The sequence below is a fragment of the Bubalus kerabau genome, chromosome 23 (genome assembly GCF_029407905.1).
Source record: "Bubalus kerabau isolate K-KA32 ecotype Philippines breed swamp buffalo chromosome 23, PCC_UOA_SB_1v2, whole genome shotgun sequence".
NCBI lineage: Eukaryota > Metazoa > Chordata > Mammalia > Artiodactyla > Bovidae > Bubalus > Bubalus kerabau.
In genome coordinates this window covers 37,159,792-37,176,186 of record NC_073646.1, presented here as the reverse complement: position 1 = coordinate 37,176,186, position 16,395 = coordinate 37,159,792, and the positions used below count along the sequence as shown (strand labels likewise).

Below are 16,395 nucleotides of genomic sequence, written 5' to 3'. Positions count from 1 at the left end.
CTCCCCACTCTCCACATTCCCCAAACTAGGGAACAAGATGAGACAGTTTTCACCCAGATACTTCCAGCCCTTCAGTGAATAATTTGCATATTTCTCCTCTCCTCCCAGCCAGCAAGACAACCACCCAGAACCCCAGCACCACGGCTGCCGCCACTGCTACAGCTGGCCTTAGGAACTCAGAGGGCGGAAAGAGCCCGTGGTCTTGGCTCCAGAGTACGGAAGCTGCAGTTGGGTTGGCACTGGCCAGCGCTGCGCTTGTGGCAGCAATTGTGGCGCTGATTGTGTGCCTTAGATGCAGGAGAAGAAAAAGTAAGTGACCCAGGACCCTCAAGCTTTCCCCAAGATTCCCAACTGTTTCTCAGAACCTTCCTGCATCAGAATGACCAGAGCTGCTCAGTAAAAATGCAAATTCCTTCTGGGCCTGAGGTCTGGGCTTGGGAATCTGCATTTTACCTCCTCAGGTGGTATTTATGTGTCATCAAGTTTGGGACCCACCGCTCAAGACCAATCCCTCTCTACAAACCTGATGATTTTCCAGTTCTTGTCTCCTGACTTAATCATTTCTCATCAGTCTCCCTTTTGGTTCCCGGGGAGGGAGGGCCTGCCCTGGGAAACAGGAGAGAGAAAGAAGGGACAGGAAGGTGGCTCCACTCAGCAAGTACTGGTTGGACACCGATTTTCCAGAGCCTGGCTTGTAACTGGAAATGCAAAAGTAAATAAAGCGCAGGCCCTGCTCTCAAGGATCTGGGGGCTGGGAGGATGAGGGGAGCAGTTGCCTCAAGGGCTAACGGCCTCGTGTGGAAAGAGCTGTGGTAGTTTGGGAGGAAGGAAGGGTAATCAAGGAAGACATCAAAGAGGAAGTGCAAAACTATCAAAGAATGAAGAATTAGCCAGGTGGTGAGGGTGGTATAGAGGTCACTGTCTTTCCAGGGGAAGGAAGGCATTCTAGGGACCATAGGTAGCTCAGGGCTGTGGTAGAGCCAGGAGATGAAAAAAGACAACCTTGGAAATCACATCCCAGAGCCTCTAACCCCAGAAACAATGTGAAGCAGAAGTGGCCACCTCAGCTTGGCCTTGCAGATACACAGTCTGGTGGAAGGGCCAGGCTGGGGTCACTCTGAAATCATTATTTTATTCTGCAGAGCAAAAATCATAGTGGTTGTGTCCTGAGACTAAGGATGAAGGTTTGAGATAAAGAAAAAAACTTGATGTAGTCACTGAGAAAATGCAATATGGTATTTGATGATCAATTCAGATGAGAAGCCATAAATCTGTATGAGCATCATTGTATTTGATTGTGGTTTTTTTCAGCAGTATTCAACTACAACCTTTAGAAATTACTGATTAAAATCCATGTTCCCTGGTGGTCCAGTGGTTAGGACTCTGCGCTTTCACTGCCTAGGGCCTGGGTTCAATCCCTGGTCGGGGGAGTAAGATCCTGGAAGTTGTGCCATGGCCAAAAAAAAATAGTTGTGTTCAGCTGCTAGCATCAGAGAACAGAAATAACAGTGGGCAAGTAACACAAGAGTGGATTTTTTTCCTCCCATCTAAAAGGATCTGGAGGCAGAAAGCAGAGGATACTAAGACACTGAGTCTCCTACCTGTCTACTCACTGTTGTGGATACTAGCTTCTATCCTGAAGGTTGCTTTATGTGCAAGACAGCTGTTAGGATGCCAGATTTGTGAATCTAAACAGGAAGCAGGACGTAGGAGGAAAAGACAAAAAGACTATGCTCCAGCTGTCTGTCCTTTTAAAGAGTCTTCCTAAAATTCCTGCAGCCATGAAATTAAGACACTTGCTCCTTGGAAGACTACCTATGACCAACTTAGATAGCGTATTAAAAAGCAGAGACATTGCTTTACCAACAAAGGTCCATCTACTCAAAGCTATGGTTTTTCCAGTGGTCATGTATGGATGTGAGAGTTGGACTATAAAGAAAGCTGAGCACCGAAGAATTGATGCTTTTGAACTGTGGTGTTGGAGAAGACTCTTGAGAGTCCCTTGGACTGCAAGGAGAGCCATCCTAAAGGAAATCAGTCCTGAATATTCATTGGAAGGGCTGATGCTGAAGCTGAAACGCCAATACTTTGGCCACCTGATGCAAAGAACTGACTCACTGGAAAAGGCCCTGATGCTGGGAAAGATTGAAGGTGGAAGGAGAAGGGGAGGACAGAGGATGAGATGGTTGGATGGCATCACCGACGCGATGGACATGAGTTTAAGTAGGGTCCGAGAGTTGGTGATGGACAGAGAAGCCTGGTGTGCTTCAGTCCATGGGGTCGCAAAGAGTTGGACACGACTGAGCAACTGAACTGAACTGAAAAATACTACCCACAACTTCCCCTTATATTAATACATCATCAGCTAGGTTTCACCATAGGTCTCACATCTGCCTGTAGGGGGGAGGGGTACCCTGACACTCCAAATAAAATCAAGGTTCTGTAACTGAATAAGAAGAAGGGAATGGATATGGGGCAAACAAATAGCATCCTCTGCCCCAGGGCACAGCCAGGATTGGAGATGTGTCAGCTAGTGTGGCAGAAGCACAGGGGGACCCAGGGGGTCAGGGAGCCCATGAGAGGGCACAGGTGGAGAGGAGAGGGCTCAGCGGCAGCTTGGGTAACCTGAGAGTGAATCATCAGGACAAGAGTGCTGTGAGGTCATGCACAGGTACAGAGGGATGATGACCGAAGAGAGCTGGGAGGAATTTTGAAATATAAAAATGATACTAGTGTTTACTATGTCAGAGTTCTTAGTCCCAATGGAAAAAAAAAGTCCAGGATGTTACTGAGTGGACCTGAGGTCACTAGAGTTGGGGGAGGTGGATAAGTCCAACCTGTTCAGAGGGTGACGGGGCTCTGGGTGCGGGAAGAGCTGCTCTCCTGACTGATGGTGAAGACAAGGCAGGACAGGTGTGGGCAGCCTCAGGGTGCCTACAGGGTGGCGGCTCTGAGTCCTGAGCCCTTCCCAGGGAGGTTTCAGCTGGGATGGGGCAGAGAGGCGGGGAGACAGGCCTCCATGGATGGCACAGTGACTCGCTGTTGGTCCTCCTACAGGTGTGCAGACTGAAGGCAGGAACCCAGCCAGGTGAGTGCTTGTCCTCCAGTATGGGGGCGGGGGGGGCAGTGCTATTTTATGAGCAAGAAGTTTCCTCCCAAGCGCAGCACCAGGGAGCCTTTCACGGGCCTCCCCTCCTGGGCCTCCATCCACATCCTCCCAAGTCCCCAAAGGCCAGGCTCTTCACTTCCTGAGGCTCCCGATAACAGTCAGAGCCGTGGCCCAGCACTTTCTCTGACTCTCTCAGAACATCCTTTGTCTGTCTCTGGCACCCTCCTTTCCTCCTTCCATCCCCAGGTCTCAGCCTTTCCCTCTGTTTCTCCTGGTTTGTCTCCCCCTTGAACGCCGTCCCTCCAGAAGACATCCACCTCCTCCATACTGTCCCCTTTCTTGCTCCTCGTCCAGTCTGTCCTTAGCCCTGTGACTCGGGGCCTCCGGCTGCTCCGCCCTGTCTCTCCTCAGAGCGGCTTCCCTCGTGGCCCCAGCCTGGCTCCCTCTCCTCTGGCCCCTGCTCCTCTTCCTTTCCTCTCACCCTCCTCACCACCTACTGCTTTCCTTTCTCATCCTCTCTGCCACATCCAGGCTTTTCCTTCTCACAGCCCTTCCCTCCTTTCTCGCCTTCCTGACTCATGACAGTGTCCTCCCGAGACCCCTCCCCAATGGTGTCTCCTCGGGGGTCTCCCAGGGGACCAGAGAGAAGCTCCCTGGTTCTCACGCTCCAGTTTGAACCCAGGCGCTGCCGCAGAGAGAACAGGCGCCCCCTCCTGCTTCTCCTCCCTGCTCCCCTCAATAAACCCACTTCTCTGCAAGAGTCCACCCCAGTCAGCTCTCAGGTACGGAGCTACACTGCAAACGGCCCCTCATCCCCGTCCAGACAGCCTCCGTCTGAGCCTCAAACCTCTGCCTTCATCTCCAAGTGTGCAGGCAGGTCACAGAGCCCCCAGTGAGAGGAGCAGCCCAAGGCAGGTGGTAGCTCTTTTCTGCCCAGACTCTGACACATCACTGCCCTCCTGTTCCCACTCAGGGAGTCCTTCAAAAACACGGAAGAGAATTACGAGAACATTGGGAATAAAGGTAAGCCCTGCCGCCATCATTCCCGCTCTCACCTGGGTCTTCCTTCTCCTCCCCACACCCCCTCCCCACACAGGTGCCCTCAGCATCCTCCTCTCTCCCCTGCCTCACCCACCCTCCCCTGAGACCCTGGTCCTGACCTAGAGATGACCTCACTGCTGGAGCCCCTGCCCGTTTCTCTACCCTGGCTGCCTGGTCACCTGATCCTGGCACATGTTGATTTTTTCTAGGACAACATGTAGACCCCAAGCCGGATGCCAAGGTAAGCAGCATTGATTAGGGCCTGAAAGGAGAGGGAAGTCTGGAGAAGCAGGGGGTGGAAGAACAGAGGGACTGCGGTGTAGTCAGGGCATCAGCTGTGGGATCGTGGCTCTGAGATGGGACTCTTGCCCTTCAACTGTCTCACCCACTGCCCTTTCCCTTCTCCCCCAGGATGATGGTGGTGGCAGCGGAGGAGTCCTCTACGCCTCCCTCGCTCTCTCTAAGTTAAACTCACCAGCAACAGCAGTGTCTCCCTTGCCCTCTCCCCATGGGGGCCCCCAGGAAGAGACCCTATACTCTGTCTTAAAGACCTAAGCAGTAGGACTGAGTGAGGACCTCCTTCAAGTCAGCTGCACACAGGAATCTCAGTTCCCCACAATCACCCCGGCCACACACAGATCACTCAGAAGCCGGCAGGTGCTGACGGCCACCAAGGACCCGAGAGTCACACAGCCACCGCTCCAATTCCCTCTTCAACTTCCCAGCCTTTCACCACAAAAATAAAACTACCTGTACAATTTCCCTGAACACATCTAAGGAGAAAGCTGATGTCACCTTCAACTTCTGTATTTCCAGAAGTAAAAAAAAATGAACCATGAATGCTAGCTCACACCCAGATCCCTCCCCTAGTACTCTGTTCAGTGACTGCCTCAGGCCAGAGATAAATAAATCCCCAAACACTGGTAATCAATCTGGAACCCAAGGTCTGTCCCCCTAATCTAACCCTTCTACTTTCCTTAGGATAATAACTAGCATGTGTCATGTGTTCATGCTTTACACGCATGGCCTCATTTCAGCATCATCAATCACCGTATATGGCACTGGATGCACCATCTGAGACAGGATAAGAACCAGAATGGTCACAGTGCTTTTCCCAAGGCCATATTGCTAGTAAGTGGCTGAGGCAGGTTGTAAACCCAGACCTGCCCTCTCGATGTCCTTCTCCCAGGACTCAGGTGTCATCGCCTTCCCAGATCCGTATACTGACAGGTCTCCCACCAGAAGGCACCATGTGCCCAGTGACATGCAGGAGAAAAGGAAGAAGCCAAAAAAGACCAAGTAGTTAGAGACAAACCAAACCAAGTAAACCAGTAACCTGGTTTATTAACAAGAACTGCACAACTCTGACTTTAGCCAGGTAACCTCACAGACAGTGAACAACCCCAACACTTATGAGCTTCTTGGGGATCCTCTGAGAGGCTCTTCATGCAAGAAGGAGTGTGAGAGCAGGAAAGAGGCACAAGTCCACAGCTATTCCTCACAGAAGGCCACAGCGAGCTGCCCCCTGTCAACTCTGTGCTGCGGCTCCTCCCTCTGCTCCAGCTCTTCTCCACCATCTTCCATGAGTTGGTCCAGATCCAGGTCACTGGAGGCTCCATCGTCAGAAGGCACACTTCCAGCATGCTGGGGTTCAGGCCCTTCTTCCCCCACAACACGACAGGCCCCACAAGGAGCTGGTGGGGTCAGGACTTCTGGCACTAGTCTAGCTTCTTTTTCTTCAGGTAGGCTGCTTACTGGGGCCTTGCTTTGGGGAGCTTTAAATTTTTTCTTAGGGTCTAAATGAAAAAGTGACAAAACTGAGAGTCTTATCGGGTCACCTGTCCTCACCTTGTATAAGTCCAACTCCTAAACCTTCTATTTCCAAAACAATCTCTGGGAAAAGATGACTTTTCTTTATAGAAAGAAAATGGGGTTTGGGATCAGAAAGACTTGGATCTATGGACCTCGAGAAAACTTTAAACCCTTTGAACCTCAGTCTCCGTATCTTTAAAATGGCAGATATCCAGTGATAGAGACACTGAAAGAACTAAAGGGAACAAGTATAGAAGTATCTATCCAGCCAGCCCACAAAAATATCAATAAACGTTACTTCTCACCTCCTTACCATTCTTGTATCCCTGCATGTCCCTGAATAAAATCAAATAATAACCATAAAATGTTTCTACAGTGTGTGTTGTGTTCTGCAATTTAGATGGTGCCCTTTTGGCCAAACTTTTGTGTGTTTTTTTGTTTTGTTTTTTTCCAAAGTAATGAAAAGCTGTGGAAGTTTTTAGGAATGATCAGAGCAGGAAACCTGCAGACGTGAGCCTCACTCCCCACAGTCCCCAAGTCTGGGTCTTACCCGGCTGCTCAGGTCCTGAATTTCCATGCCCTTTTTTCCTTCCCATTATAGGCACAGGTGGAGGTGCAGGTTCGTTTAACAGAGATCTCTTTGTTGTTCTCCTTTTCAGGGTCCCATCTCGTTCATCTGCTCCACCGGCATCACTCCCAACCCCCAATCCTGAAGGACATTGGTTTATTTCTGAGTGACAGTGTGGTTAGGGTCCACAAACTCCAAACATTTAGTCTCTGCCCTGGGTCTTCTGCTCATTTTCAATCTAGTGAGTCCTTCTGGTTCCTTTCTTTTCCCCCAAATATTTCTTTTCTTTCTCCCTGGGTCTTCTCTTTATAGTTCACCTCAAAACCTGCCTTCTCCATGAAGTCATCCTTCTTGGCTAAAAATTTAAAATATTCATTCCACCTTTAACCTAAGATTTTGTAATTCAACTCACAGAAGTGAGAAGCTACAGATTCCCTGACCACATTAGCATGAGTCTTACCCATTTTCTCAGGTTCTGGAGCCGAGAGGTCAGTAAGGCCCAGCTACCTGCAGACCCCTTGCACTTTCTGCTTCTGCCCTGCCTTAACAGGAACACATGTCTCGTTTCCAATTATCCTGCTTACCTCTTGTCTTGGGTTTGTTTGTTTGAATTTTGGCTGGCTTGGGATTAAGCAAAGTTGGATCCTGAGAAAAATAAAATATAAATGAAGTCATATAATTGTGATTTAATAGAGTAGGATGCTACAGAAATGATGGGTGTACTTAAGGAAGTTCCAGATGCTAATTATTCCCAGTTTGATCTACAGAATCGATCTAACTTCAGTCAAAATCCAAGCAAGTTATTGTGTACCAGTATATGATACCATAATGATGGATACGTGTCCAAGTCCATAGAACATACACTACCAGGAGGAAATCCTAATGTAAACGATGGACTTTGCGTGATTATGATGTGTCAATGTACTGAATAGGTTCATCAACTGCAAACAAATGCACCGCTCTGGTGGACGCTGTTGCTAACAGGGGAGGCTATACATGTATCGGGGCAGGAGGCACATGGAAACTCTCTGTACATTCCTCTCACTTCTCCTGTAAACCGAAGACTGCTCTTAAAAAGTCTTTAAAGATGAAAAATATCCACATTTCATATGCCTGAAGAGAGACTAAGGAAATAAAATAATGAATATCCTAAGTGTCCACACAGGGAAGAAAGTAAAGAGAGGCAACCTGCTATTCTGTAAAATTGCTCCAGTAAGAACCAAAGAACTACAGTAGGAAATGAGACTATCATCAAAAAATAAGTTCCTAGAGATATGAGGTATTAGAATAACTGAGGACAGAGGAGGCTCTTCTTCCCTGAAGAGTCCTAAGAGAGAAAACCAGCCCGTCAGGGCTACCCTGATGTAGGGACAAGACAGTTCCTTAGAAAATACAAATCCATGCTAACCAGATACCCTACAGCTATCTCCTCAAAGGAATCCCCAAGATCAATCTTACTGCTTTATCTTGTTCCTCCTCTTCATCTTCCTCCAACTCTGGCTCTTTCTCTTCTTTCTCCAAGCAGGAATCTAAGCTGCTAGTCCCAGAGAGCGTTAAGTCTAAAACAGGAATAGGAAGGAAAGGCTAAATAATTTATCCAACAAAACAGGTGATGAGTTAGTGGAGCTGATCCCAGAAAATCAATCTTCCAACTCTGTCTTTCATATCCAAGTCATATCTTCTCCATAAAATCTGATGTCAGATTATCATGGTTCTACCCTCTTCCAAGTCCTATCACTAGTCAACATGCACCCTCCCTCCCTACTCCCTTTTTTCTCCATTCCTCTCTCTACCCATGTGTCCATCCATCCATCCCAGACATTTGCTCAACGGCATTTATGTAAAGCCTCATATTATAGAATCCAGAACTAGGTTGACGGCACTGGATATAAAACAAAAGCTTCAGCAGCTGCCCTCATGAAAGAATCCCTTCCCTCCCTCTCTGGTCCTTAGCCTCCTACTTATCCTACCTTTTTCTTCCCCATCATTGTCAGGTCCACTGTATCGGCTCCAGAAACCAAACAAGTTAACCCGCTCCTGAGGGAGCCAAGAAACAAAAGCATCATCCACTAGTCTCCCAGGGGCTAGTTTTGCCCCTGTCTTCAAGGTTTCTAGTTATAGAGTTTGTATTCATATTCCACACCGTTTTCACTTGAAACTTCACATTAGGTTTATCTAAATTTTTGGAGAGCTTAACTACTATAGTATATTATAACATTATACAATATTATTATAACTTCTTTTTCCAGTTTGTTTATAATTCAGTTAATAACTGGGAACAGGAAACTAACTGTTTGTTATTCTCCACCCCCTACCCAAAGGCAGGATTTGAGGGTAAAACTAACTCCACAGAATAAGGTACATACACCTGAGACTTGAAGTTAAACAGGGTGGTGGGATTCCCTCTACCACAAACTGTATCTGTTTGGACAGAGAAAAAATTCCATTTGTCCAAGGGTAGGGAAAAGAATGGATAGTTTAAAGAGTCAAAGGAACTTGGCCTGGGAAGAAAAGACTAGTTCTAGAACTAAGACTGTGTAAGAGGGAAGGAGAGCCAATTTTCTACAGGAGGGACTGTATGACTTGTTTTGCGTCCCAAGTCCCAAAGAGAAGGAGGTGTGTGATCTAAACTTTCCCACCTGAATACTGATCTGCTCTGCCTTTTGAGCCATCATCAGGGCTACCAACAGTTTCTGGCTGCAGTCCTTATTTTTGCACTTTCTCTGAAATGAAAGAAGATTAGAGTCAGTGATAAACATTAGGGAAGTGACTCCAACATACTGTTACTCACCAGACATTATCTTTACATTTATTTCTACTTCCCGGTATTGATATGATACTCCTATTCTTAATCTTTTGAGCTCAGAAACACAGTCCTCCCTTGTACCCAAACAAACCTTTCATAAATTTCTAGAAATATTTTCAACCAACATTTTGGCATCCTCTTCAAAGTAAAGCCCATGGAAATTTGTAGAGGCAAAATTAAAGGAGTTCAGATGACTGCACTTTTAAGCTTCTCACAAGTTTCTTTATATCCCGCTGCTTGATTTAATACTCACGGCCTGATTATCTAAGGTCCCTGAGCTCCTAGGCCTCACTTGTAAGGCCCAAAATGATTATGGGCTTCCCTGGTAGCTCAGCTGGTAAAGAATCTGCCTCAATGCAGGAGACACTGGTTCAATTCCTGAGTCAGAAAGACCCCTTGGAGAAGGGATAGGCAACACACTCCAGTATTCTTGGGCTTCCCTGGTGGCTCAGATTGTAAAGAATCTGCCTGCAATGCGGGAGGCCTGGATTATATTCCTGGGCTGGGAAGATCCCCTGGAGAAGGGAATGGGTACCCACTCCAGTATTCTTGCCTGGAGAATTCCAGGAGGAAATATCACTTAGTTACTTCAGTGGTTCTCAACCGGGGGAGACTTTATTTTTCTCCCAGAAGATATTTGACAATGTGTAGAGACAATTTTTTGGTTGTCACAACTAGGGTGAGCGCTACTACTGGCTAGATGCCATGAGAGCCCATGGATGCTGCTAAATATCCTATAATGCCTAGGACAGCCCCTCATAATAGAAAATTATCTGACCCAAAATGTCAATAGTGTTGAGACTGAGAAACCCTGAGTTAATTTGTGCCTTCATTTCTATCACACTTGCTTTGGCTAACCTGCAGAAAACCATGGTCTTCATGAAGGCCCTCTATCTGCAGACAGGGAATGAAACTAAGAAAAATCATTTTCCTGCTGCAATCGTGGTAGAAAGTGTTCCTCATGAATAACCTCACCCTGGCATACTTGGTCAGACATGCGACTTCCTCCTGGCCCAGCTTTCTCCAGGAAAAGTCACATTTAATAAAGGGAAGATTTTGTTTCTCAAGTTCCCTATATCACAACTGACCCCTGAAGGTTACTCACCACTCCACTTAGCTCCAGGGTCAACTCCTGGAAGTTCTTTAGCATGTTGACTGGGATCCAAGCACGAGAGACTGTTTCTCCAAAAAATGTCACATGGTACTTGGACTATAATAAAAGATAGCTTTGTTATAGCCTCTTGTCCTTCTTGCTCTGACCCGCTAGCCAGGAAAAGGCAGGAGAAGAGCTGAGAATTCACAAGAAAGGAAGGGCTGGGCCTTGTCTATTCCTTTAAGTCTGTCCCACCTATCCCACCTCATTCCATTGTTCTTCCATCCTGACCTCAGATATCCCAACCAAAGCCTATGTGTCAAAACCACAAATGTCCTAGTAATTAATAAATATTCAATTAGATATTTGTTTGTTTGTATATCCATTTGTCACTCTAGCTAAGAATTTGTTTCTGTTTGTGTCTGCTGGCTATGTCTGTATTTCTATCTCTGTACATCTATTAGGATGGATTTGTTCATTACTTTGCCCTGAGCACCTACCCACCCTGAACCAGGAAAACTCACCGGCAGGGAATCAAGATGAGAAGCAAAAAGAAAATATTCCCCCAGGTCAGGATCAGGTTCTACCATGCCTGGCCACCTGGAGAAGACAGATGGGTGTAGGGGATGGAAGAGAAGGGGTTATATGAACAGAACACAAACTCATCAATATACATGTACATAAAAGGGCACTGGGCTTCCCTTGTGTCTTAGATGGTAAAGAATCCACCTGCAATGCAGGAGACCTGGGTTCGATCCCTGGGTTGGGAAGATCCCCTGGAGGAGGGCATGGCAACCTACTCCAGCATTCTTGCCTGGAGAATCCCATGGACAGAGGGCTACAGTCCATAGGGTTGCAAAGAGTCGGGACACAACTGAAGTGACTTAGCACACAAAAGGGCAGTACGTTTTGCAAATAAAGGATCCCCCAAATAGACCCCTCTGTCATCCCTCCACAGTGGTCACTACCAAATGACTGAGGTAACTTCCATCAATGTACAAAGAAGCTCAGAATCTTCCTACTAAAAAATATCTAATCTTCTAGGCCTCCTGGCAACCCTGAGAACAAAAATCTTTTGACTTGGGACATCTCCAAGGAAGAAACTCTTCCACCCTTCCCTTTTCTCTTTACTTTGTATATCTCTCCTTTCCTAATGTCCAAAAAAATATCTTAGAGCCACTCATCTCTTTCTACCCATTCAGGGTAGAACTGGCTGACCCTTTTCCCCAGGGACATACCATGTCCACCATGAAATCTCTAGTAATCACTCTTTCAAAGCCTCCAAGATTATTACTTTATATTCTCCCTCACCCATGCTCTTTCTAAGGCAGGTAACATTTCCATTATAAATCCCTTTCATTTTCTTCCCTCTCTGCCTGAAGCTACCACTCTCAAGTTTATGAAGGATGCTCTGACTCTACCATGGCACCCTACCAGGGGTAGCCGTATTGCTTGGCCCAGATGATGGATCCTGGGATGTAGGAGGCATAGGCCACATCACTTTCATGACCAGTCCAGGTCTCCTCAGGGATATCACAGCGATTATACTGCAAGTCTGCCAAAAGAGAGGAGGAGTGCAGGGAAAGAAAGGGCCTCATGAGGTGAAAATCTGGATGAGGGCAGAGGCGAGGTCAAGAAGAAATTGTTATATGCAGCAGGTAGGACCAAAAGGACACCTGGGAGACGGGCCTGGAGGATGAATAAAGGCTCATGAAGGAAATGCAGCTAGAGCTAGAAGAAGCAGGAGTTATGTTCTGTAGAAAGAGATCCCAAACTTCCACCTACACATGTCTGACCCTGCTTCCATCTGTGTAACATCATGAAGATAATTTCTCCAATATTCTGTTTTCTTATCTGTAAAATAGCTGGGCAGGACTAGATCTTCATAATCTTTTTTAAGTAGTTTCAAACATTCTAGAATTCTAAGCCACTGAATCTTTCTCACTGGCTTTTCCTCATATATCCCATACCAACCCAATACCAAAAGTCTAGTCAGACTAACAGGGTCAAACCAATGCAGAGGAAGATGGAATTTACTCAGAACAATTGTTTAGATTCCAGGACCCCCCTACTTTTCAGAGTGTCTTCCTCTATCCCTTTATGCCAAACTCATTTTGAAAATACATCAAGATCCCCGCCTCTCCCCAAACGCTAACTACAAGGACCCCTGGAGTTATAACTATATTTTTGTCATATTTAATCTAAAGGATGAAAGCAGGGAAAGAAAGAAAGGAACATAAAAACTGAAAAGAAATTTCCATTTTACCTGTGTTCTGGTCACAGGACCAATTATCTGGGAGGACTGAGGGGTCAATGTTCCCACGTAGCCGCCTCCATTTCTCACAGTTTGGGGAGGAACACTGGACCCAGACTAGACATTGACCTGTCACAGCAAAGAAACCTGAAATAAGAAGACTCAAAAATACGTTCTTCCTTCTTCAATTTAATTAAAATTAATATACTCCCTGCCACCACCACCTCTGCAAGAATCACATAGCCCTAGAGATCAACTTGTTCAAGCCCTGACTTATAAACAGTAAAACCAAAAGCTCGGAGGAGATAACTGACTGCTAAAGATCAGTCTAAATTGGTGGCAAAGCTGAACTTGGAACCCCCAGGTCTCACATCTCAGTCTTTCTGCTGAACCATGCTATCATCTCTTCTCCCCTAGGGCAGAAAGGAGTGTTTCCTGTATTGACATTTCTTTAAAAGGCTGCCTGGCATCTTTTTGGCTACTGCCTCATTTCCTGGCTGGCATGTCACTACTAAAAAGTTCTCCTGAAGGACTGTGCTCGCTTTGGCAGCATATAGACTAAAATTGGAACGATACAGAGAAGATTAGCATGGCCCCGTGCAAGGATGATACGCAAATTCGTGAAGTGTTCCATATTTTTTAGAAAAATGGTACTGAAGAATTTATTTACAGGGCAACAATGGAGAAACAGACATACAGAATAGATTTATGGACATGGGGAGAGGGGAGGAGAGGGTGAGATGTATGGAAAGAGTAACATGGAAACTTACATTACCATATATAAAATAGATAGTCAATGGGAATTTGCTGTATGGCTCAGGAAACTCAAACAGGGGCTCTGTATCAGCCTAGATGGGTGGGATGGGGAGGGAGATTGGAGGGAGTTTTAAAAGGGTGGGGATATATGTATACCTTATGGCAGAAAGTGAAGAGGAACTCAAAAGCCTCTTGATGAAAGTGAAAGTGGAGAGTGAAAAAGTTGGCTTAAAGCTCAACATTCAGAAAACGAAGATCATGGCATCCGGTCCCACCACTTCATAGGAAATAGATGGGAAAACAGTGGAAACAGTGTCAGACTTTATTTTTCTGGGCTCCAAAATCACTGCAGATGGTGACTGCAACCATGAAATTAAAAGACGCTTACTCCTTGGAAGGAAAGTTATGACCAACCTAGATAGCATATTCAAAAGCAGAGACATTACTTTGCCAACAAAGGTTCGTCTAGTCAAGGCTATGGTTTTTCCTGTGGTCATGTATGGATGTGAGAGTTGGACTGTGAAGAAGGCTGAGCACCAAAGAATTGATGCTTTTGAACTGTGGTGTTGGACAAGACTCTTGAGAGTCCCTTGGACTGCAAGGAGATCCAACCAGTCCATTCTGAAGGAGATCAGCCCTGGGATTTCTTTGGAAGGAATGATGCTAAAGCTGAAACTCCAGTACTTTGGCCACCTCATGCAAAGAGTGGACTCATTGGAAAAGACTCTGATGCTGGGAGGGACTGGGGGCAGGAGGAGAAGGGGATGACAGAGGATGAGATGGCTGGATGGCATCATTGACTCGATGGATGTGAGTCTGAGTGAACTCCGTGAGTTGGTGATGGACAGGGAGGCCTGGCATGCTGCGATTCATGGGGTTGCAAAGAGTCAGACACGACTGAGCGACTGATCTGATCTGATCTGATGGATGATTCATGTTGAGGTTTGACAGGAAACAGCAAAATTCTGTAAAACAATTATCCTTCAATAAAAAAATAATTAAAAAACAAGAAAAGTTCTTCTGAAGGACTAACCAGCATCTCTTTTGTGCACAGCATCCAGAGTTCCTATTTGAACTAACCTGTCCTATTTGAATTAACCTGTCACCAAATCACCAAGTTGCGGCCTTTGGGACCAAGAGCTCTGAGTTCACCCCTCACCAAAAGACAGGTTTAAGCCTATCGTTTCTCAGTCAACTATTTACTTCAGGCCCTGCTCAAAGGCCAAACATTGTTTTTATCCATTACATTCCAAACTCTCATCCCCACCTTTCTCTACCCCACATCTTCTAGGTTGACCCAAAGCTCCACACAGCCCTTTCTCCCTCCCAAACTCTTCCACGATATTATTTGGAAATGAAAATGAAATTAATATTCTTTGGAATTCCAGGCAAGAGTAACTAAAATGCACATATCTTCAACCTGTTCTCTGAACCTCTGCGTCCTTTTTGAAATCTGGTGATGCAGAAATCTGGTGATGCTGCCCCAACCCAACCCCACCTGACCCATGCAGCCCTCTAAGCAGAAGCTGTTCTTCTCACATCCCCCAGGCCAGAAAGTGGGGCCAGTATCACCCTTTCCGCCCACTGACACTTGCAGACCATTACTATCCTCCATTCTATAAAAATACTCCCTCCCTTAAGGTCCAGGCCATGAGATTACACTGCCCTCTCATCTCCCTTGCAATGACAATGCTGCTATCTGGTTCAGTCTTTTTCTTCTCTCTGCCTCCTGCCCTCAAAGATTACCATATATCCACAAGGGTAAGGTACAAGCACCCCATACCTTCTCGAGACTCCATGCCACCTCAGTAGCCCCTTCACCTCAGGAACCCACTCCCATCCTGCATGGCCCCCCCAGTCATCTGCAGGGACTGCACACTCCCCTGAATCACTTATCTAAACTCTTCTCTGATAAAACTGCCCCATCCTTCCACCTTGCTCCAAGAACTCATGGCAACTTTCACTTTATCTAGATCTCCAATCCACTGGCCCCACCTTCCTCTCAACTGGTAGCAACCTCTTTTCTTCACTCTGTAGTTACGCACATTTGATTTCCTTAGATTCTCTTGCAGACATCATCAACTCCCTTTCTCTCTGTCCTTCCCCCCACTCAGCTGGCAAACACAATTCTGAATGAACCCACTCTTTTTCTGTGCCTACACTCATTCAACTGAGCTTTGCTAGAGAAAATCACTGACCAGGTACACCATATATTCAGTTAACGACACCAACCAATGTTTCTCTAGTAAGTTCACTCTCCCACTTGTCAGTTTACCTTAAATGCTGAAATGTAAGGGATGCCCTCCATCCCACCAAAATCATCCCTCAGCAAAGTAGATGACTTACATTTAGGTCCTTTCAAAATATCTCATATTATGGATCACTTTCTCAGTTGTTTTGAATAATTAAGTACTGGTTGGAATGATGTATTAGTTTGAAATGACAGTTGCCACTGACAGTTGTAGATGTTTACAGAGGTAACCTGGCAAGCTAGAAAAGAGAGTGGGAGAAAGGGCCAGGGACCATAAAAGAGAACAGAGATCAAGAAAATAAATGGTGGTTGTAAAAATATAAATATTCATGAGGAAATGAGTGGGTAAAAAATCATCCTAATGCTATAAAACTAGATATTTATGGTTTAGGATGAAATTTCTATGACAGTTTTAAAGACATACAGTTCCTTAAAGTTTCCTTTCCAACAACTTAGAAAGCAAAGAAGATGTGTTAGAAAACTGAAGTTCAGATGTGGCTCTGTGTTAATGAAGGCTGATGTCATAGACACACAGGTAAAGAGCATTTCAGTTGACCACTAATTTTTGAAACACCAGCTTCCTTGGGTTCTGTGATCCCTCATTCTCCCTTTTCCCGCCTCCCCTCCCATTTTTCTGGTAACTCCCTCCTCAGTATCCAAATTGGGTTCACCTCATTCTCTGTCCAATCTCTAAATTGGAGTCCC

General features: G+C 46.0%; 2 protein-coding genes and 1 non-coding gene across 8 annotated transcripts in view; 2 read left to right on the top strand and 1 right to left on the bottom strand.

Moving 5' to 3' along the window:
* The window catches only part of PILRA (paired immunoglobin like type 2 receptor alpha), a 17,527-nt gene extending 11,943 nt beyond the window's left edge, over positions 1-5,584 (top strand). Inside the window, exons 3-7 of the mRNA XM_055561259.1 lie at positions 109-309; positions 3,058-3,088; positions 4,083-4,132; positions 4,360-4,391; positions 4,562-5,584. Of these exons, the coding sequence (XP_055417234.1) occupies positions 109-309; positions 3,058-3,088; positions 4,083-4,132; positions 4,360-4,391; positions 4,562-4,705 (458 nt within the window). The 3' untranslated portion in view covers positions 4,706-5,584. The remainder of the gene's footprint in view (positions 1-108; positions 310-3,057; positions 3,089-4,082; positions 4,133-4,359; positions 4,392-4,561) is intronic.
* The window catches only part of ZCWPW1 (zinc finger CW-type and PWWP domain containing 1), a 24,058-nt gene continuing 13,137 nt past the window's right edge, over positions 5,475-16,395 (bottom strand). For all 6 annotated transcript variants that reach the window (XM_055561256.1, XM_055561254.1, XM_055561253.1 and 3 more), the window contains exons 8-17: positions 12,696-12,812; positions 11,864-11,984; positions 10,954-11,029; positions 10,442-10,546; positions 9,170-9,253; positions 8,501-8,567; positions 7,989-8,089; positions 7,115-7,175; positions 6,513-6,671; positions 5,475-5,946 (exon numbers count right to left, since the gene is read on the bottom strand). In XM_055561256.1, the coding sequence (XP_055417231.1) occupies positions 5,642-5,946; positions 6,513-6,671; positions 7,115-7,175; positions 7,989-8,089; positions 8,501-8,567; positions 9,170-9,253; positions 10,442-10,546; positions 10,954-11,029; positions 11,864-11,984; positions 12,696-12,812 (1,196 nt within the window). In that variant the 3' untranslated portion in view covers positions 5,475-5,641. The remainder of the gene's footprint in view (positions 5,947-6,512; positions 6,672-7,114; positions 7,176-7,988; positions 8,090-8,500; positions 8,568-9,169; positions 9,254-10,441; positions 10,547-10,953; positions 11,030-11,863; positions 11,985-12,695; positions 12,813-16,395) is intronic.
* On the top strand, positions 13,218-13,323 carry LOC129638256 (U6 spliceosomal RNA). The gene has a single exon (XR_008707763.1). It is a non-coding gene; the product is annotated as a U6 spliceosomal RNA (small nuclear RNA).